Here is a 21,739-nt window from a genome sequence, read left to right as displayed (position 1 = left end):
GAGAGTTTAATTCACATTTAAATGGATATTATTTAAATGGATATCTGTGCTATATTGTTGTACCTCTAGTATGTACCACAGCTAAGATGTTCACTTTCCGACTTCTTTCTGTTGTTTTGCAGGAGGACGTGAAACCGAGGGCTTTGTGTAAGACATGCGAGGTGTTTTGACTGTAGACCGTATAGATGGGCCTTATAAGGTTCACCTTTAGGTAACTGTTTTCTTCTTTGTGATAAACAAAACCGCACGAGTGATTGTGTATGTGTTGTACGCCACTGCCATACTTAAGTTCATAACATTCGATTATAACAGCCTGAAGTATGAAGTCAATTTGTTCATTTCGTTTTTACGGATATTGAAATTTTCACTCACTCACTCACTCACACAGAAGTTAAACAAAATTGAGATATTTTTCTTCGATTTATTGCATTTCAAAAAGATGATGGAGGCAATCGTTATTTACCCCTCCCCACACCCCCCAAACACATGCACGCACTGATTTCGTCCACACAGTTTGATCATCACATGTCCACTGCCTCGAAGTAATACCAAGAGAATATCAAAAGACAGCGAGTTTGTGCAATACAATAATATTCATCGACAGTTGACGGATATGTTTCATCTCGGCTGCCCCTAGATCGCCAGTATTTATCAAATCACTCTCTACCCACAGGGCATCTCGCTCTGTATACGTCACACCTCAGACAACCAGTCATACGTCACATCACTGTAACAGCAAACACAACAGACTGTAGATGCCATAAAATGCATCTACCTACACACACGACACTCAAAACCACATAAATCTTTTGTCACGCGTCAATAGTTTTTCTTTTGTAAAGCATGTAATTAAAGATGGCTCTAAAATGAACCAGTGTACACAATAGTACGAATCATAAAAAAGACCGTTGTTTTAAGAGTTTCTCTCTCTCCGGTTATGCACACAAAAACATTTCCTCACATTTATCCTCTTGCACAGTCTTTCATACTTTTAGTTTGTACAGCAATACGCAAGTACTGCAGGCTATGATTTAATCACGGTCTGCAAAAAAGTGTCTTTTCTTGTGATCACCTGATCACATTTGTCCAATCATTTTTAAGCGACAGAAATAGGGCACGAGGAACGGTTCGCCATCAACCACCCAGCACCCTGCTCCCCAACTTCTCACCCTCAGTTTATTAAGTGCAGAAAATTATGTTAAAAGGTCGCATGAAATTTTTCTTCAGAAACGAGTATAAACGCCAGGCATAGTATACTGGATTAAAAATTGTGATTGGAATGTGTCCTTCAGACTACGAGGTGGAACCACTTTTCACCGGGTTTCGCGTTTCCCACTGGGATGGACTGAAGGTTTAGAGTTCAAAGTTCTTGGTTCACGTGGGCTGAAGGCTGTGATCAGGTTCAGTGAAGATGTCCGTGACGGCATCCCTCTAGTAGCTGACGACTCGGGCCTCCAGAGCCTTGAGCTCTTGCATGATGGCCTTGGGAAGGTCCTCGTTAACCTGTTCATCAAAGTACTTGTAGATGGCGTTGACTTCGTTTTCCCAGAAGTCCAAGGGCACATTGAAGAGAGCTTCCATGTCGATGTTCTCATTCTCCAGATTCTGCCATCATAAAATATAACAAGGTATGAGCTGAGAGCTATACCGCTAGAAGTCTAGAAGTCTAAATTTAAAACATTACCTGCCGATATATCACACAACTCATTTAAAGCGTCGCTGGATTGCACATTTGCCGGGACTTCTTCGTCATTAATAATGGAAAAAAAAAACCCCAGAAACTTTAAAAGGATGGAGTATGGGGTACTAACCTTATTCTTAAGGAACCTAAAAAAACAAAACAAAAAACAAACTAACTACTACTGAAGGCGGTGGACAAGGGAACTGACCTCCAAGTTCAGAGCTTCAGGCTTGGGCACCAGGCCAATGGGAGTGGATTGCGCCACGTCCTCGTTGTTGATGCGCTTTCATCACCCAGTCCAGCACGCGACAGTTTTCGCCGAATCCTGGCCACAAGAACTTTCCGTTCTTGTCCTTACGGAACCAGTTCACGTGGAAGATCTTGGGGAGTTTATTCTTGGCGTCCTTGCCGAAGGAGAGCCAATGGTGCAGGTATTCGCCGAAGTTGTAGCCGAAGAAAGGGCGCATGGCGAAGGGTCGTGCATCAGCAAAGATGCTGCAACAAGGTAATGCACAGCAGGCGTTTGTGAAAAATACTCGAAACAAAAGGAAGTCGAAAGGTCAATGTTTGTAAAAAAAAAAAAAAAAAAATTGATAATACAAAAGGAAGAAACATTGTGGGGAATTGATGAGTAAAAAGGGACGCAGGATTTTGATTTTACTATTGTGTTTCTGTTTCAAGCAGTCCAAACGGTGCTTGTAGGGATTTAGTATTAAAGTATTAGAGAGCGTTTATCGCCTCCTTACCGATATTTTCGTATACGAATGTGATTGCTATCAAGCGATGAGTTTTTTCTCCTCACCTTTGTGTTCTGCTGCGGCAGTGGCCTCTGATCTCATCGAGGCGCCGACGAAAACTCCGTGCTGCCAGTTAAAAGCTTCGTACACCAAGGGTACGCCGGTTGGCCTTCGACCTCCAAAAATGATGGCATCAATCGGAACACCTCGGGTCTTCCCAGGCAGGGTCCAAGATAGGGCACTGAGTAGCCGGCGTGCAGAACCTATATAAAAAGAACAAAGTTAAAAAAAATGTAAACACTAACCAGTCGAGATCTTAATTTTTCTATCGACGATGCAAAAACAATCTGGTTTATATTTCTGTGCGACAAACTGGTTAAGCTATGTTCCTAAAGGGCATATCAACCGGACAAACCTTGTCATATGTGACCCTATCTGGAAAAGGTTTCATAGTCACACATTTGATAATGTATCCGGTTAAGAATACCCTGGACGTAAAGCCATCTGCGCACCTGGAATTAGGGTGAGCAGCTTTCCTTTGTCTGGAGTCTTTGTTCCAATCATCGTCTCCCAGCCAAGAGGTAATTTTAACACCTGGTTCTATTTCATCCTCCAGACCTTCCCAGAAGACCCCACCATCACTGGTCTGAGCAACGTTGGTGAAGATGGTGTTGTGCTGAATCATCTGCATGGCGAAGAAATTCGTTTTGCTCGATGTGCCTGTTAACAGAAGGACATCATTGGTGACATCTGTCTTGGGGAGCTGGTGAAGGTTGCTTCAGGGAAATATTTTAATTTTTCAAACGCCTTCAAGCAAGTTTACAAAGAGCTGTCGTAAATCGTAAATTCTTCACCAATAGCATTAAGCTTTAGAAAGTTTTTTACTTTTAAATTAATCAGTCGTGAATCTATGTCAGAAATGAATGCATTCCTTTCCAAACCAAACCTACCAGGTGCAACACCGAAGAAGCCATTTTCAGGGTTAATGGCCCTGAGACGTCCTTCTGAGTCGAACCTCATCCACGCGATGTCATCTCCCACACACGTGACCTTGATGTGGGGCAAGGTGGGCTTCATCATCGCCATGTTGGTTTTGCCGCACGCGCTGGGGAAGGCCGCAGCTATGTAACGCTTCTCGCCGGTTAGTGTGTTCTCCACGCCGAGGATCTTGGGACAGCAGAAACATTTGTTAGCTAAGTACATGAAACCTTTTGATTACTGATAGAGAATGGCTTGCAGTTACAGCGATTATAATAATAAAAAAAAAACAGAAAGAAAATCTGGAAGGGGGTGGGGTAGGGTGGGGTTTAATGTGACAACAGCAGGGAGAAGTATTGAATGCAGGTCAACGACATTCATTGAATCATGTTTACATCCTGTTACTCCACCATGAGAAGACTTAATGCTGTTGCTCAAACTCTGAATTAAAAAGTATATAGACAACTGCTATTAACTATGCACCTGCATCGTCTATCAACACTCTTAACAAGACAAAACAAAGCTAACAGAAGCCAAAACTTCTCATACAGAAATACAGACGTACAGGGACACACATCAACAATAACAAACCAATAATTCTCCCTTTCCATCATTCAACAAGAAAGGTGCTTAACTCACCAGCATGTGTTCTGCCAGCCAGCCTTCCCTGTGGCCCAGGATGGAGCCCAGTCGAAGAGCCAGACACTTTTTGCCCAGCAGTGAGTTGCCGCCGTAGCCACTTCCGTAAGAACAGATTTCATTGCGTTCGGGCAGGTGGGCCACCATAATCATCTTGGGGTCACATGGCCAGTTGTTCTGAAGAGTAGCTGAACGAAAGGTAGAAAAGGCGCATGTCAAACAACATCCAAGAATGCGTAAAAGAATACTTCCCATGTTTCACAGAGCAAACTACGTCAACAGAAACCTATCCAACCCTCAAAACTAAATGCTTCACGTCAAAAACAAAAACAAAACAAACCAAATATCAACAAGCCAAAAAAACAACAAAACAAAAACAAAACAAAACAAAACAAAAAAACCCAACCAAAAACAAACCAAAAATTAAAAAAGCTCACAGTCCCCCCAAAATACTTTAAAGGTCAAACGGTTCAAAAAAGAAACTATTCTACAGAAACACTATCGTGTATTTACATAACATAAATTATATTTACAATGAAGTGTTATATTTAGAAAATATTCTTTATTACAAAGTATCCTATTAAGAGTACAAACTAGCAAAGTGTGTCTCTTGTCGTGGATAAGACAGATAATTACCTGTCGTGGGCAAAGGCCGGCCCACAGAATGAACGCATTTGACGAAGGCGTTGTCGCCCAAGGCCTCCAGCACTTTATCTCCTATCCGGGTCATTATACGCATGCTGACCACGACATATGCCGAGTCTGTCAGCTGGACACCGATCTTTGACAATGGCGACCCCACAGGACCCATGCTGAATGGGATCACGAACATGGTGCGACCTTGATACACAAAGAAAAACCCACCTCACAATGTTAGCCACTCAATACCTGAGGACAAACTGTCAGTACAAGTTCGTTACAGTCTGAAGAGTGTAAAAAAAGGGGTTTGCACCTTGCGAATTGTCCTCTCGCAGTTTATACGTCTGAACTTATTCCCAACATCTGCCATTCGCCACTCACCTTTTGTCATGCTGCTTATGCTTCTCAATGTCGTTCTCACCTCACCTTGTTAAAGCAGTTGCCCATAGGAACAGTCCCCTCTCGATACAACTACTCAAAGTAACTCTAAACACCCTCATTCTCAGCTCATCTTTTACACAGTTGTCGATGGTAACCTGACTCGACAAAGTCCCCTCTGTATACAAATTAAGTATTCAATGCAACTCTCATTTTCAACCTACCTTTCATACAGTTGGGGAACCTCATGTTGAGCTCGTGGTCCATGTCTTCGGTGCACATCCAGTTGCCCAGCTGGCACTTGGCGCCATGTTTGGGGGTGGGAACTGTATCTCGCTGTATCTCCGTGGCGATGTAGGTCAGTCGCTCCACTCGCGCCACGTCAGCGGGATCTGTTCTTGACAACCAGCTGGAGACAGAACATGCAAATAAACATCCTCTCAAAATTGACTAGAGTCGGTATGAGAATGAATTCGAGTTACATTTAATCAAAAGAATTTTATTTGTTGCTCTTTTAGAAGGGTACTAGGAAGCATAAAATAGTCATTACTCATAAGATATTTCTCTTTTGTTTTAAAGAAGCAGGGATAGAAACTTTAAACGCTCGACAAGTGGTGCTCAGATAGAGTCAAGCAGAAGAGAGCTCACCAGTTCTCGAACTTGGGCACGCGCTTGATCATGCCGTCCCGCTGCAGCACGTAGAGCAGCAGGTCGTTCTCTCGCTCCGAGCCATCACAGATGTGGATGGTGTCGGGCTTGCACAGCTTAACGTGTTCTTCCACAAAGTGGCGGACCTGCCGGGGACACAGAACCCATACCTCGGTCACATACTGACATTAGAGACGTAAGACGCTACAGATATGTAGATATATACATTTACAGAACCTCGCCAAGCATTTTCCCTCTTTATCCCCGCAACCTCCCCACACACCCCACGAACACACTTTCACACACAAGCACAAGCCTGTGATGGCTTTCCTGCATAGTTTCACATACCGGTGTCTTTCACACAGGTACTCCTACTTTACACAAAAATATTTTCACACACAGTTTCACACACTGCCACGTTTCAAAGCCAAGTAGACCTTCGTAAAACGACCTTTACCCGAGAGAATAAAAAGGGGCAGGTAGAAATAACCCAAGCCTTATCTCGTGTCGCTATTACCACACCAGTTAGAAAAGGCGATACCCGAGACACCCCATAAATCTCTATCACTCGCCCCTCCACCCCAACTCCCTCATCCCCCAATTTGCACTCACAAGTTTTGTAAGCAATTCTGAGACCTTATCTGCACGTTTGAGTGGGTTAAGGATATCCGTGTCGTTTAGACAAGTGTACAGTGTACACTGTACAGTACAAACAATGGCGTGTTAGCTCCTTACCTTATTTGGAAGTTGTGACAGGTCACCGTAGATTACCCGGATGCTAGGCTGGTGTGACGTAATCTTATTGGCTAATCGTTTGCTCAGCTCCGTCTGAGAGTCTGTCTTCGACATAGCCCTGTTCACACATTAATTTTTTTAATTAGTCATCGATCTATTTATTAATAATTTGTCTATTTATTTAGCTTAGCTTATTTTTCCTGAAGAAGGCGGAGTGTGGGTGTTAAAACCACCTGTGAGTCGATCCTACTTTTTATATTGAGCGTGAAGGTTTCATTTTCACTCTACCACAGATTTTTTTTAAATCAATAAATAACACTAATTAACTCAGATCTCATAGAACTCTGCTCAGATGAACAAACCCACCCACGCACGCACGCAGGCAGGCACACAAGGTATTCACCCTTGTAATGTTGCTCTGACCTGTCGCACTGGTATTTAAAAAGAAACATACGTACACAGATCTACATTCAATGGCGCTCCATGTATCCATACAGCCGCAAGGAATCAGAGATAATTATAATAATAAAAAACTACCACAGCCGCTTCCCTCAGGTCCTGGTATTGTCAGAAATATTTATCTTCCAGTCAGAACCAGCAGGTTACTATAATAATAAACATCACACTCTTTCCTGAGCACGTCTGCACTCAAATAATTTATCGCCAGAAATTAAACGAAGAATGTTAACTCTGTCTGAATCTCAAAAGGAGTATGCTCCCATGACGTCTTAATTGTGATATTTGACGCACAACACTGACGAATTATGTGGTTGCCATGACAACTTCTCTAACGTCATTTTTTTTTTTTTAGTCCGCGTCTGCTATGTCGTAGCCATTTGTAAGATTACCTCGGACAAGGCAGAGACAATTTGCTATGGATTTCTACCTCAACCATGTTTTACGGCGCCAGTCAACTTTCAAGTATTCTCGTATAAAATTTTGCATTCAACTCTTTCATGTTTTTTAGACATAATTTAGAATACTGAAAACCATATTAGATGTATAAACAGACTGTGAGGCACAACAAAACCGTCTTACGATGCAGTTTTAACATTAAAAAGCTGCAAGAACGATGAGATAATACAATCCAATCAAAATTTTAGTGTCAATAACTGCGGAATTTAAACAAAAATTCGGGATTAAATAAATAAAACGAAACGAAATGTACTTACTCTTCAGAGAGGTCAGTGCCTTTATCATTCTGACTCTCCGATTCTCTTCTTTCAGGCATGGTTGGTAGGTGATGAAGGTGTAGGCAAGATAAACAGGTAAGTCCAAAGATTGTGTGAGCGCTATGAACACATCAGTAGCCAGGTGCTGAGGTCGAATACTGAATGGTTCCTTCTCTCCTTCCCCCTCCTTTAAATACACAGCATTGCCAGGGTGGTGGGGGAAGGGCCCCGGGTGTGTGTGGGGGGGAAGGGCTCCACCACTTGAAGAGGAATAAATCCATGTAAGATAGCCGTTCACTCTGACTGTTACGTTCAAAGGCCAGACAAGGGGAGGTCAACGCAGGCGTTTTCCCGGCTGACGTCACAAGGCTGAGCCGGTCGAACAATATGGTGTTGGTGAAAAGTAACGCGACATTTACTGCGTCTTGGCTGTTACTGCAATTACGCAGCCAGCCTACAAGTAAAACCTGGCCAGACTGGATATCACCACTATTTATATACTTGTTATTTAATTGTTTGCTGAGTTTTCGGCTTTTAATATGTTCACATGCTCCTTTACACGACTATAATAAAATTTACTACAAGCACTGAATGGAAGCTCCTCCGCCGAATAAAACATCACCAACGACGAAAAATAACAAACCTTCATTGTACATTCGAATATAAAATCCCTTTTTGTGTGAAATTTTGTGTGCTAGGCTAACTGTTACACTGAAATGTCAAAGTAAATACAAAGTTATAAATAGCACAGGTCGCTGATTTACAAACTTTTGATTGAGGGTATAGGTACTTTTGCCGCGGAGTTGAAGTTTACTCTTCGTCAACAGTTTGTTGTCGCACTCCGGGAGGAGGTTGGGGCCCCCAAACCAGATCGTGTCAGCTGAGGGCTGGTTTCAAAACGAGGCGGGGATCCCGGTGCTACACTCACACTGTGTTATGTATGCAGGAAGGACTTGTGACACAGTTATCACTTCTCGGTCACGTGCTTTCGAGTTTCCATCAACGTGTTACCTCATTCCCTCCAGTAGGCACCCCAGCCCCTACACGTGCATGAACCCTGACTTAGCAGCACGAGGACTGGTGACAGGTGACGGTGCACATCCAGACCTGACCAGAACGAGCCGGCTGGGTGTGAGGATGGATGGGAGGGGAAGCAAGGTAGTTTGCAGAAACTGTCTCATCGATATATTCGTTCGATATACTTGTGGGATGACAAAAAATAGCAAGGCATTATAAGTATGGATTTCTTTCACGGAAACATGTTGACATTTCTGCCCTTGGTGTAGGTCGGTCGAGCGAATTCGGCAGGAAATCCGTGCATGGGCCAACAGACGAGCTTGACCTTTGCCCTGTGCACCACAACGGGCGGTGAAAGGTCAGCAACAACCCCGCACTGCGTCTTTCTAACTTTAGGCGAGCATGACTCCAGTTTGGGGGCGTCTCTCAGCTGACCGTCAAAGGGCGGTTATTTACTTATTGTGTCACGTGTGAGGTGCATGTCGTCTGTCTCTTTTGACAACCGTAACCCGGTCGTCTCCTCCCCGACACTTCACGTATACTTGTCGACACATGCACTTACACCGATCTAAAACTTCGTTTCGGTTCATTACACATCTAACCTCTGTATATAAGTGTACCTTCCTCTGACCTGATCAATGAGCTACACGTGTGAACGCGATGCCGCTGCATTTGTTGGTTCGTTCGTGTGTGTGTGTGTGAGAGAGAGAGAAAGTTGATGATCGATGTATGCCACCCGAGCTGAAAGGCCGTCTATCATCCGGAAACAAATATTTCTGAATAATTCTTCCTATTTGAGACACAAAACACAGAATAAAACTTGCAGACGAGAGGTACAGTGACACAGACACATGCTCCATTGGTGCCAGTCTCAGTTGACTCTGTCTGTTGTCATAGAAACTACAGTCAACAGACAATAACAAACCCAGACTTAATGCTGGTTTAAGGAGGTCACGGGAATATTCCCCCTAAAGCTAACCAAATTAATTAACTGCTTAACAAAGCCTTGGATACGAACTACCGTGCGACCCATTATAGCTGTGCGATGTAAGGTAACCATGGTGACAGGTTAATAATTCATATTTCCTTTTTTTCCAGTCGTGTCCTTTATTGCATCAGTCGCAGATTTTCTTTCCCTTTTCTGGTTTCCTAATGCCTTTTCCTCCGCGTTCAAAGTCTCTGCTTTCTGGAATCCCCACCCTGCCACTCCTGTATATTCGTTTCTTTGTCACTTCCTTCCTACGGTACCCGCCTAAAGTGCCCACCCAGTACTTGCACCAAGTGCTACAGTTCCTTTACGGTTTAGCTCAGAGTGCACGTGTACCTGAGGGAGAAAATTCTTTGAGAAAATGTCTTTAATTTTTGTTGATTCTGAACTTGACATGAAGTCCACAAACCCATTTATTTCGCAAAGTAACATAGCAAATAATTTCAACAACAATACAATAAACCCAATCGAAACATTTTTATTTATATTTCCCAATATCTTATGCTTACAAATAAATACCGCTCTACGGCTTACTGAGAAACAATCACAGCTTTTTACTAACTGCTTAATGAGGTCGTCACTTTCCCGATAATCAGCAGGAGCGTGTCCTCACGTGCACTTACATGAAGCAGCGATCTACATACAGGGAGCGTTCTTGTTTGTGGCCGGCGGCGAGGCAGACGGTTGATAAGCAGCACATCGACCGGTCAGCAGGCTGTTGAATAAATCATAATTTGTACAGTCTGTGCTCGTCCATGCTATCTCAATGTTTCAAACTGTAAGTAGAGTAAATACAGCCTCATCGCCGATAGTTCGTGACGTGTCATCATCATCATCATCATCATTGTCGTCGTCGTCGTCGTCGTCGTCGTTTCTCTTTTTCTCACGCGTGATATACTCTTGATAACCTGTGTAACAATCTACATTTTCATGTACAAGACCCTTCTATGTAACTACTCCGTTTGATATCTGTTCCCGGGCTCCACACCTGTCTCCCTGCTATAAAAACTACAACCACTGCAACTTTCAGTCCATACTTATGAGGCCATATCCGAAGTCGACATATGGTGTGTAGGGAGGGGAGCTGGGTGGATGGAGGGGGGAGGGCTGAGGTCAGCATTTGTTTCATCGCCGGTGATGCCCCGGAAACAATGCAAAGAACTCCGGGAGTCCAAAGGTCTTTTCCCGAGAGGAGAGGTCAGAGCAAAGGCCCTGAAATAGTTGCGTTCCTGATAGGAGTGAATGTGTGTCAGTTGGTCTGCGACCTGACAGTTATCTGACGCACTCTTACCCACAGCATGTCTTCCTGTTTTCTTCACAAGGCTCAATATTGCTGAGTTCGAGATTTGGAGAATGAGCAAGTAGTTTGATAACATCGATGAGAGAGAGTTGCGTACATCTTGTCCTTGTGTCTTGAAGTCGACCACAGACTCCTCAAGCGGCATTGATCGTGTTATGGACAATAACAGTTTAGGATTACTGGATTGAAGTGGGAATTTGGTAAGAAAGATTCCAATTTCTGCCTCCAATTCCAATTCCAATTCCAATTCTCTGTCCTCCACCCAAAACCACCCTGAGTGACCATCACCACAGACTATTATACAGGGTTGGTTGGCTTATTGGTTGAAAGGTTCTTGTTCTGGTTGGGAGGAAAGTTCTTGCACTCAGTGATGATTTTGCCTCTGGGTTATCGCTCATGATGAGGGTAAAGAAACCCAGAGAGCATGAGTAAAATCTTCGAGGGCCAGCCCCATGAGCAGGTCCAGAGTTCGTGTGACATCTGAACCAAGGACATACATCACCTCTCTCTCTCAGTGACAGGTTTCGGTTTGGCCTGCAGTAGAACCTTTTCATCAAGTGATATTTCGGAAATGTCTGGAGCCATGTCGGTGTGTATGGCAAAGCGGATGCTGTCAAGTGAACAAGGTGTTGTCTAAGGAAACTTCCAGAACTCAAACTGCCAACTGAAGATTGTGGAGATCCAGAGGTAAGAGAGCGGAAGGGAATAAAACTTTACTGTGTACAGGTGGTGCTGGAGTTGGTGATGAGTTAGTGGATGTTTGTACATGCATGCCAACATATATCGCAAATCATGAATCATAGACGATAATTGTGGAGTTTCAAACATGCAGTTTATTTATTAATTAGAGTATAAATGCCTTTGAAGGTGTAGACTTATTATAAGCTAGTGGAGACGTCTGTCACTATCGTTCTTTACAACTGGTCAAGTGGAGCAGACGCTGTACAGTCAGGGTATCCTATTCTTTGGCAGTAGTCATGAAGCGAGAGTAAAGCTGTCTCTCCAGAACAAAACTAGAAACTCAAACTATAAAGCGATGTCCAGACCCATCGGACACTACTTCGTGTCTGTTTGCCCCAGGGTACCTTGCCACCGCTTTAGAGCTGCGGAGAAAACACCTGCGGGGTCTGGTCATCGCTTTACTAGTTTGGTAACAAGATGCTTGTCCTTGAAGTCTATTGTTTATATTTTTTGAAGTAAACTAGATTTTGATAAAATTACTTTTCCCAAAGGTCATGGTTGCGATGAAATAAATCAGTCATGGGTCGAGTTTTTTTGCAGTGCTGATTGTGCAGATGGTCCTTTAGAGCCTAAGCGGCTCTTTTATGGATTAAACGTGAGTAGCCCGGCAATAAAGCTGTTCCATGACATCAATAAACTTCCACTTCATTTCTTTGTCTTTTCTCTCATACAGTTGTAAATAAACAGCACAGCTCAGCTGGTTGTACCTGTCCGTGTTACCGGCCAAAGTCCACGTTTAACAGTGCCCACCAGGAAGCCGGTGTACCTGTGGACAAAGTCTGCTCCTTGTTGACACCTTGTATAACGGGTTCTTTCCATGCACCTGTCCGGTGCGAATGATCACAACAGTGCGCGGCACCGGAGGTCGCTGAATATATGTTGCGGCAGAGGTGTACTTACATACACCTGGCGACGGTGTTTCGCTTCAAACAATCCGACACGACCTTTGTGCGTTGGTATGATGACCATTCCTAAGAAAAGCAAATCTTTGAACTTCGAACCATAAAATCAGCACAGTGGGATTAGTGGCTAAGGATACGAAAAACTTCATCCTTTGAGCTGCAGTCATGATAGCAGAACGGCACATGGGAAGACATTACACACTAACTTCCATAAAGTCATTGACGATTTCGCGATATGCGGGGTCAGAGGTGATGGAGCGAGGTGGGGTGGGAAGGTGGGGAGGAAACCGACGTTTCAATGCTCCTTCTATCAGTGTAAGGCTGAGGTTCTTAGTTTGAGTAGCCTTCAGAAAACAAAAGCTGAACGTTTATGAACGAAAGGCATGACCCGAGAGCCAGTGCCATGATTCGATCATGAATTAAATTTTGATTGACCTGCGCACGTCCACCTTACAGCTGCTTCATCATTTCTGCGTGTGCTTGCGTGTGGACACTCCGTTGTCAGCCTAATGTTTGGTCAAATATAAATACGCCTAGCTTCCATTTGTAGCTCAACGTACCCAGGATTTCTAAGGCCTGAACAACCCACTTTAAGTTTGTGTGTGCGTGGGTATGGATCCAGTCACAGTTCTTTTCTGATCACTTAAAAAATACTTTTTATGGCTTTAGAGTTAAAAATATTAAATTTGGCTTGCATCTTTATGCAAGTACCTACTGGTATTTACTTATTTTAGTTTGAAAGTAGGTCCTCAAAATCAGGAAGTAGCCTGAAACGCGCGTGGCATGTATCACTCAACTTTAAAAAACCTTGGTATATAAAAACAGTGACACCTGCAGATGGTGTACCCCCCTCTCTCTCTCTAATGAGTCGAGGACACCTAAACTTCCTGAGTTACAGATTTAGTTTTGCATACTGCAGCCTTTTCAGTAGACTTTGCAAAAGCCTCCGATGTAAATGAAGCGTGACCACTAGTGTGACTTTACCATATGCGTGCTTCACATTCCTCTCTAGTCTTTGTGTGTTGGGGGTGGGTTGGGGCAACGATAATAAGGGTGGGCAATGTTTTCTTTCGCGGGTCGGTCTCAAAATTCTAAGCTGGTCTAAGCTATGTGGCGGACAGTATAATACCAGAAACCTAGGTGACTTCCTTATATAATAATAAAAAATAAAAAAAAACCAAAAAAAAAAACGAATAAAAAAAATCTAGTGATTATTGAATGAATAACAAATAAGTACACAATGGCGTTCACTTACTTAATTTATTGTGCAAAGTGAATATGTTTGAATTCCATCCATCAATCGACGCTCTCTGACGACTCCATCAGACAAGTCAGGTGTGTTATTTGTCATTTTTGTACTTTGTGTTAGAATGTTACGGACTGCCGACTTCTAATGCTGTTAAACTTGATAAATAGAATTTCAATCAAATTGACTCAGGCTGAATAAAAACATGGAAACAAGTGCACTTCACATTTTGGCAGACGGTCCCTCGGGCCGTACTTTGCCCACCCCTGAACTATAATAAGCAGCTTGGTGGCTTTTGTAAGCTTTTAGAACGTGTCTTGCACGAGCAAGACTGGCGCTGAGTCAACGAGTTCGTCAACGACGTCAGAGCCTAGGGAGGGTGTTTAACATTTTACATAGGGGCACTTGCTTCAGGGCATTGTTAAAGATTAGTGCAACCCTGACACGAGGTAGTAAGACTTTCACGCTAAACGAACAAATCGTAGGTCGATGGGTAAAGGGTAAATAAAGCTCATTCTCTAACCTTTTTACTTCGTTCGAGGGGTTGAGTGTTAGAGACATCACTTTTCTCGGGGCCCCATCTCCTCTCCCTCGCTGCCTTACCTCCCCCAACCCTCTATGGAGTCCACGAGTCGACGAGGGGAGGTTTGCTGCGCTAATCGGGCATTGAACCAGCGCGCTCTCAGTTCGGATTCCAGCTCTCTAACCTCTAGGCTATCTTCTTCCTCGGTAGCACTTGTTCAAGAGACATCCGCATCCAGGACGCTGGAAACGTATAGAAGATGAAAAAAAAAAAAAATTTTTAAAAAGGATTGGCCGTGTCAATTTTAATCCGCACACACCCTCCCACAACACAGCAAGTATACAGGAAATAGACATTTCTAAAATAAATTTTAAGGACTCGGGTGGCACGAGATGCACAGTAGGGTCACGGACTACACCGCCAGGGTTGTTGCGTCAGAAAGTGGTCTGTGACGGTGACGTCACACGGGTCACGCCCTCCGTTTCGCTGACGGCGCAGAACTACAAGCTTCCCGTCCGCACGAAGGAACAGAGGGAGGGAGAGGTGAGGGGTAGAGGGTAGGGGGCTCGCTGACCTCGTCAAAAGTCGGTGACCCGCTTGTGAAGTGGAACCTCTCTATACTGCTCCAAACTAGTTATGCTGGTCGGGTGCGCTGGTTGACCTGTCCGCCGCTGACGTTCACGTTGCGACTGTGTGCGTCGCAGCTGTTCGCTGACATTAAAAAAATGACAACAACCTTGATGACACGTTATCGCTCAGGTGAAAAAGCTGCCTACGAAGGGTTAATTTTAAATCGTCTTCAAAAAGCCGGGTGGCCTAGATTAAAGACAGAGTGGGGTACCCCTCCTTTGCCACTTTCCAGCCTCCAAGTATGGCCTCGTGCAAAGCGCGTGCACAGCTGCCTTGTCTCTCCCCACTTTTATTTTTTAATACTTGTGAATTTGCGCTCGAGTTTATTACTTGCCCGGACGTTGAAGTTCTTTGGAAGCACTTTACTTTTCGGTCCTCGTGCAACCAGCGATACCTGGAGGTGTCAGACAATGGAGTCAGGGTTGTCCTTTGGCCCGACAGGTATTGTGAATTGGTCTGCGTCCTTGAGACCACGGGTAGCAGGGTAAATGTCGGTTATCACTTGAAGAGAGATCGACGAATATGTCTTGGTTCGAAAAAAGGTTGAGAGACAAACACAGAGTTGATGATAACGATGACAACGATACATCAACATCAACAAAAGTGTCAGAGACGGCGTAGAAGTCCAAGCACAATCCTAAAGAAATTTTTTGTCATTTGTATATTTGATTATTACTTTTTTTCTACCGTAAACTATGCAGTCCTATAAGAACAAAATGAAGATAGAGTTTGAAGCTGCTAATATTTACTGAAGTGATAAAACTCAATGACAGACTAAAGAAGCGAAACTCTTTGTTGTTGTGACACAAAAGCAAGCTTTTCTCCGACTTACATATACTAATGATTGAAATTGGTTGACTGATTGATTGGCTGGTCGATTAAGTGGCTGCATGGATGATTCTTTCGGTTAAGGAAGAGCAAAGTACTGGCCTGACCTCTTGCTCTTGGTTCTAAGTGCACACGGACACCTTCCAGCCCTTAGCTCGCATCACACTTGACTTCAGCTGCCTGGCATTCTGTGACAGCCTGCCCTTCTCCTCCAGCCCCTATATCATCTTCCTATCAGCTGATCGTCTGACTGACCCAGCAACAAAGGAGGTCACACTGGCAGGCTGTAAACACGGTGTTTTCCCCGTATTCAGGCGGCCTGTGCAAGGTCGCGACTCATTTTTTATTCAAATCAGACTGCAGCAGCACGCCGCATGCTTGTGGTCGTCCAAAGTTCAGGTGCAGCTTGGCCTTCATGGTCGTGGGTAATGGAGATCCACCCGGTGACGGATGTAAAAATAGAAACACTTTACTTGGATACGTCAGCTGAAACACCTTGATCTCCCAGCTGACACACCAGCTGCTGGGTGAGTGGTGTTCACACTTCCGTCTTGGTTGTGTAGTAAAATATGTTTCTCTTCTCTCTCTTTATTGGTGTGTGTTAATTAGTGATGTATATTTGTATATATTCTTGTGGATGTTTATATGCGTGTATGTGTGTGTGCGCTTGCGCGCGTGCATGTGAGGAATTTTGTCATTCTGCCGAGCTGCATAATGGACGGCTGATTTGTCTAAGTGTTGACAAAAAGGAAGAACACAACTCAATCGTTTCTGTTTGTTTTTCGGAAACTGATGGTTTTGGCTACATGTAACACATACATACACTGAGACGGAGAAAGAGAGAGTATAATTTTTTTTCTTTCTCAGAAAGCAGAGGTCAGGTTAAAGAGGAATGATCAAGGAAGTAGATGATGCACTTCACAGAAAGATGCAAAGTGCGATGTGTACACATGACCCCACGACCTCACCTCTCTATCGTAAGCAGCAAACATGCGCAGAAGCATGCATGTCGAGAAGCGGGTAGGGAGGAAAAAAAAAAAAAGGTGGATGAACAGTCACACTTTCATAAGCTTATATATGATCAGACACAAGCACGCGCCAACAAAGATGCCCAGCACCCTCTCTCTCCCGGCATAAATAACACTCAGCATGTAATGTAATGCCATGTAACAGTAACGCCTGCCGGGAGCTACAAGGCTTGCTCAAGGGAGATGACGCATAAATCTGGTAAACTGCATTACAGGAGTTACAATAATAACTGAAAAAGAAATGCGGCCTTTAACTTGCAGTTGAGGAATAATAAAAGAATAGCCAAGAGGAAAAACTGTGCTTTTAATATTTTTGTGCAAGGACGGAAGGATTACTTCCCTTGCAACTGGGTTCATTAGATATACTGTATATTAAATTTGCTTGAGAACAACGATCATCATTTCAAATAATGATTTGTTTAAATAAAGTAACAATTGTAAGCTTGAGCTTCTCTTCCTTTCTCACTCACACATGCGTTCATGCAGGCAGGCGCACACGAATGCACCTTAATGGGCTTGAAGTTACCATGGCGATATTTGTCTTCGGAAAGAGCCTCCGGTCTTTGAGCCTTAGCACCTTTTAGGTGTCACTGAACAAAGCGAGAGAAAAAGAAAATTAAAAGCCAAGCAAGTTTGGTTTCTCAGGGGAAATTTTCACTCCAAAACTTTCCGAAAATAGAAAGAGATTTCAGTTATTGACTGCAAACAAAGATTTGCCCTTCAAAGATGCATCGTGTTACAGCCTTCTGGAAATTTCTGAGAGTTAACATCGAAACGACAGCCAAACTAATGACGACTGGAAGTGGAAACAAACAACATTGGTATGAAGATGCATATATTAATGTGAATTACTATTCCTTGTATTTAAATCAAAGTAAATATGTAAACAGGGTCCCCCACTAAAAATGTATACACATTGAATAATTATAAGGGCAGTGTGTATTTCCAGACATTTCATGGTCAAAATATAACATAATCTACAGACATTACTCGTTTTGTCAAATCTTGTTTTCAAACTGATGTCCGTTGTGGTTCAGATGCTGGTGATAGCACGAAGCTGTCTGTGTTTCAGCCGCGTTTTTAAACCAACAGCAACAGTCCGTCAGGCCGTGTGGTGTCCCCAGGATCTCGATACTGAACACGGTCAGCACAGGATGCTCCCGAGGGTATTTTTGCCACTTAGGTCTGCCAGACAAAATGTTGTGGGAGCAAGCCAGCGTAATAACGACAGGACGAAAGGTCATGCCCGTCACCTTTGGGAGGTGAAGCTAGCGTTACTGGTCGACAGGAGGGCTTCCTCCCTGTTGGGATCTGATTAAGTGGTTGAGAAGATGCTTTAGGTCTGTGGGTGAGTGTAGGTAGTGGTGGTGGTGGGGGTGATCAAGATCAAGACGTGTTCGGGTCATTTCTTCGACGCCAAGACCAGCAACTTCTTCAAGGCAGAGAACCTCAGCCATGGAGACAATAAATATTCGGGAGAAAAGCCAGGATGACTTAGAAGCAGAAACTCAATTTCAGTCAGAGACAACGAACTGTCAGTGTTCCCAGTTGACACCAGAAACCACGCGGTGGTGTCAGCTGTCTGTGAGAGACGAAAGTTCGATGCCAGACATTACCAGTTCTCATATGATGCCTGGGTGTTCGCTCGTGCTTCCACGTACCACAGCTGGGAGGAATGAGACACACACAGGTGGTATTAGTTAGTGTGAGCGACTTTGTTCATCTAGGTGCCTGTCACCGGGTACTGCGACAGCAGTGCAGTCAAGCGAGCAACAGTCGATAGTAAAAAAAAAATCCCTGGAGGAGGGCAGCAGTCGCGTGTCCGTGTCACAGACGATGGGAGGGAGAGAGAGGATGGGGAGAACAGCCGTCGTTGTCTGACTGTGAAGGCAAATCGCGTGTGAAGGTAACGACCTTATCCAGACGGGGCGTGAGTGGAGAGTTGACCGGTGAGTCGTGAGCGCTGTTCATCCTCAGCATCGGCTTTGCAACGCAGTGATACCAACCATGAGAAGAACCTGGGTCGTCAGAGAAACCGGGAAGTCAGAACGAGACACACACACACACACTTTAACAATCGATTATTCTGCACGTGCGGCCAGATCTGTCCATAATGCGTTGACTCTGCAAAACAACTTTTGCATCACAACCAGCTGCAAGCACGCTAGCCTAAAGTTAATTTTCTGACAAAACCACCTCTATGACATAAACAAAATACAAATTTGAGACAACGCACTCATTATATGCAGATTAATTTAAAGCTTTTAATTCCTCTCTCTGTATTATTGTCTTAGGGGATGCGTAAGCGATATTAAATTACTACATCAAGAAGAAACTTGCCTCAAAGCTTTTTCAAGATCTGAAAAAGAATTCAAACTTTTCTATTGACACAAGATTAACATCTTAGCACCGCAGGGGAGTTGAAGAGAAACATTAATATCAGTTAATATGTCAGTACGTAACTTCCTGTGCATAATTTGCTTGCTTAGAAAAACCATATAGCAAACAATACAACATACACAACAATAGATCTCACTATCTATCTACACTCACCCTGTAATCCTTTCGACTTATGTCAAGCATTATCAGAAACAGCAAGGACACCCGGTCTCACAAGTACATGTGTGATCAAGAGTTGGGTAAAGGATGTTGAACAATACAAAATGTCCCATCCATATACCGTGTTTCGACGTGTGACAGATTTTGTGTTGCTAGGATGCGTTTTCTTTCAATTGTGATATCTCTCTGGAAAAAAGTTGGAGGATGTGATTTTCCATTAAGTCAAAACTGAGGTCAGTAGGATGATGGAGTCTGTCACATTGTCGTTTTCTGTTGTCTCACCTGTACTACGGGCACAGGTATGGCCTCTAGAAGTACGTTCTGTTGCACATAGTAGTTAAAACTTCTTTGATGATATCTGTGACTGGACGGAAAACATATCCACATACTTATTTGCTGGGTTTTCCATCATGGCAGTGTGTTTCTACAACAGGTACAAACTCAGTTTGACTGTAGCAGGACAGATGACACGTTTAGTTCTTACAGAGCATCGCCAGAGGCTTGTCTCATCCTTTTCACAGCGAACTGTGTGAGAAAATTCATCTGAACCCCATTGTTTGCATTTCCCGCGCTGACTTCCGGCTGAACCACGTGTTAGTCATTAGAAGGATGACTGTTCCTGTTGATTCTAGCCTGGGGCATCCATGGAGGTTTCTTCCATTCCTGGCATCAACTCGTGGCAAATCATTTGTTGCAGCATTTCCAGAGAAATCGTTTGCCGTATCAGGGACACATCAGGGAGAAGTCGTTCACTGAATCAAGACCATAGACCAGAAATAAAATTTTTTAATCAAGGAGTGAATTTCTGTGAAATGAAGGATTTTCATGCACGAGAGAAAGCGGGAGTCGTGTGTGCACCACTCAAAACTTACACAAATACAAGACTACAGACTTACCCTACTTTTGAAGCACGTGCCCAGTTCCCCCGGGGCCAGAAATCGGTGGACCGTTTTCGTAATAGTCTGTTTCGATTCACTTGCGGAATTGACAATAAAGTAAATTGTTTAAAAATATGTGAGTATACACACACACACACACACCACAATGGATTTCACTGTTATAGTATAGTGGATTTTTTTTTACTAAGGTATGATCACTCAACACTTTTATCTTGAAGCACGTCATCACAACTGACAATATTTTTTCAATCATCCAGAACAGTCCAAGAACACACTGAATATTTTTGGAAATAGTTTTATCACAAAATTGAGACACTAGCACATATATACTTTTGCTCTTCGATTTCACAGTGAAGTAGTTTGCAGGTGCACTTGGTGAAAGAGGAATAAATGGTCACGTGTGATCTCAGATGGACATAACGGTTACAAGAAAGAAAAAAAAAGGCTGCGAAACGTGGGGTGCGAATCAAAACTGCGCACACGGAATGAAACTCTTGACACAAAGTCTCGACCTAAACTTTTCATGTGGAAGTAGAATACTTTTGTATCACAATGTGCGTTGACACTCAGGTCTTCAAAAAACACATACCTTGCTACAATAATGTAGATGAGCCTCAGACTCACAGTTTTGTGACAAAAATAGAGCCACGATACATCATTCAGCACTCTCAAAAGGAGAACAGTATCCAGCGAAAAAGTCATCCCGAGAACTAATTTTTATAACAATAAAAGTGACAATATCTGCCCCAGGAGATAGCAGAATTTAAGTAACAATTACCTCTCAATATAATAGTACAATACAAACTTGTAACACTTACATTACCTCTCGACACAATAGATCGTGTTAGGTGCATTACACTCAGCTTAGGCAGTAACAGTGCAATGTTTTGTAATACATAGCTCTTGATATATTTGAACAATAATTTATAGGCTTACAACAGGATTGTACTTGAAAATATAAACCAGTATAAGTTAAAAATTTATTACATAGGTCTTGCAGTAACCAAGCAGCTCGCATTTCTCTCATGAAACGAATAGAGAAACTAAGGACTTGGTTTTGTGAAATATTTCAGGAGTTGAATGCTGGAACTAGTTTAGTTTTAGAGACATGTTTGACAGTAACAAGAATGAAGCAGATGATAATGTATGTACACAGCCGCTTATAACAAGACCAAAAATATTTTAAGATTTTTGTGTTTGTTTGTTTGTTTGTTTGTTTTTCGAAAGCAAAAGAATGTTTGTGATCAAAGCATGCGATCAAATCAGAATGAAAAGAGAACAGTGGAACAGACGATTTCGTTATGTACGAGCGAGTGTGACACAGAACCTCGTGACAAGTATTCCAAGAGCACACAGAGCTCGTTCTGTAAGGCTGCCAAGGGCTTTGCTGGACAAGTGCTGGACCAGGGAACTGGAGAAGTGTGGATGAACAGAAACACGGTGCAAAGGGTGAATACAGCTCACAGACTTG

At 43.3% G+C, this 21,739-nt stretch overlaps 1 protein-coding gene and 1 long non-coding RNA gene across 2 annotated transcripts; both read right to left on the bottom strand.

Annotated features, from left to right (window-relative positions):
- Positions 1-805: 805 nt before the first annotated feature.
- Positions 806-8,170, bottom strand: LOC112576707 (phosphoenolpyruvate carboxykinase, cytosolic [GTP]-like). Its single transcript, XM_025259372.1, is given in 14 exon segments — positions 806-1,605; positions 1,890-1,967; positions 1,969-2,159; positions 2,162-2,176; positions 2,484-2,629; positions 2,631-2,681; positions 2,931-3,138; positions 3,369-3,585; positions 4,036-4,223; positions 4,672-4,875; positions 5,277-5,461; positions 5,701-5,846; positions 6,436-6,553; positions 7,608-8,170. Coding segments are annotated over 14 exon segments (1,980 nt in total). The 5' UTR covers positions 7,667-8,170; the 3' UTR covers positions 806-1,431.
- Positions 8,171-9,955: 1,785 nt separating this feature from the next.
- LOC112576708 lies at positions 9,956-15,994 on the bottom strand. The gene is made up of 3 exons (XR_003101885.1): positions 15,787-15,994; positions 14,325-14,566; positions 9,956-10,327 (listed from the first exon to the last, which is right to left on the bottom strand). It is a non-coding gene; the product is annotated as an uncharacterized LOC112576708 (long non-coding RNA).
- Between the last annotated feature and the right edge of the window lie 5,745 nt (positions 15,995-21,739).

This window comes from Pomacea canaliculata, linkage group LG12 (assembly GCF_003073045.1).
Source record: "Pomacea canaliculata isolate SZHN2017 linkage group LG12, ASM307304v1, whole genome shotgun sequence".
Classification (NCBI taxonomy): domain Eukaryota; kingdom Metazoa; phylum Mollusca; class Gastropoda; order Architaenioglossa; family Ampullariidae; genus Pomacea; species Pomacea canaliculata.
Note: the sequence above shows the minus strand (reverse complement) of the source record. Positions and strands in the feature narration are given on the sequence as shown.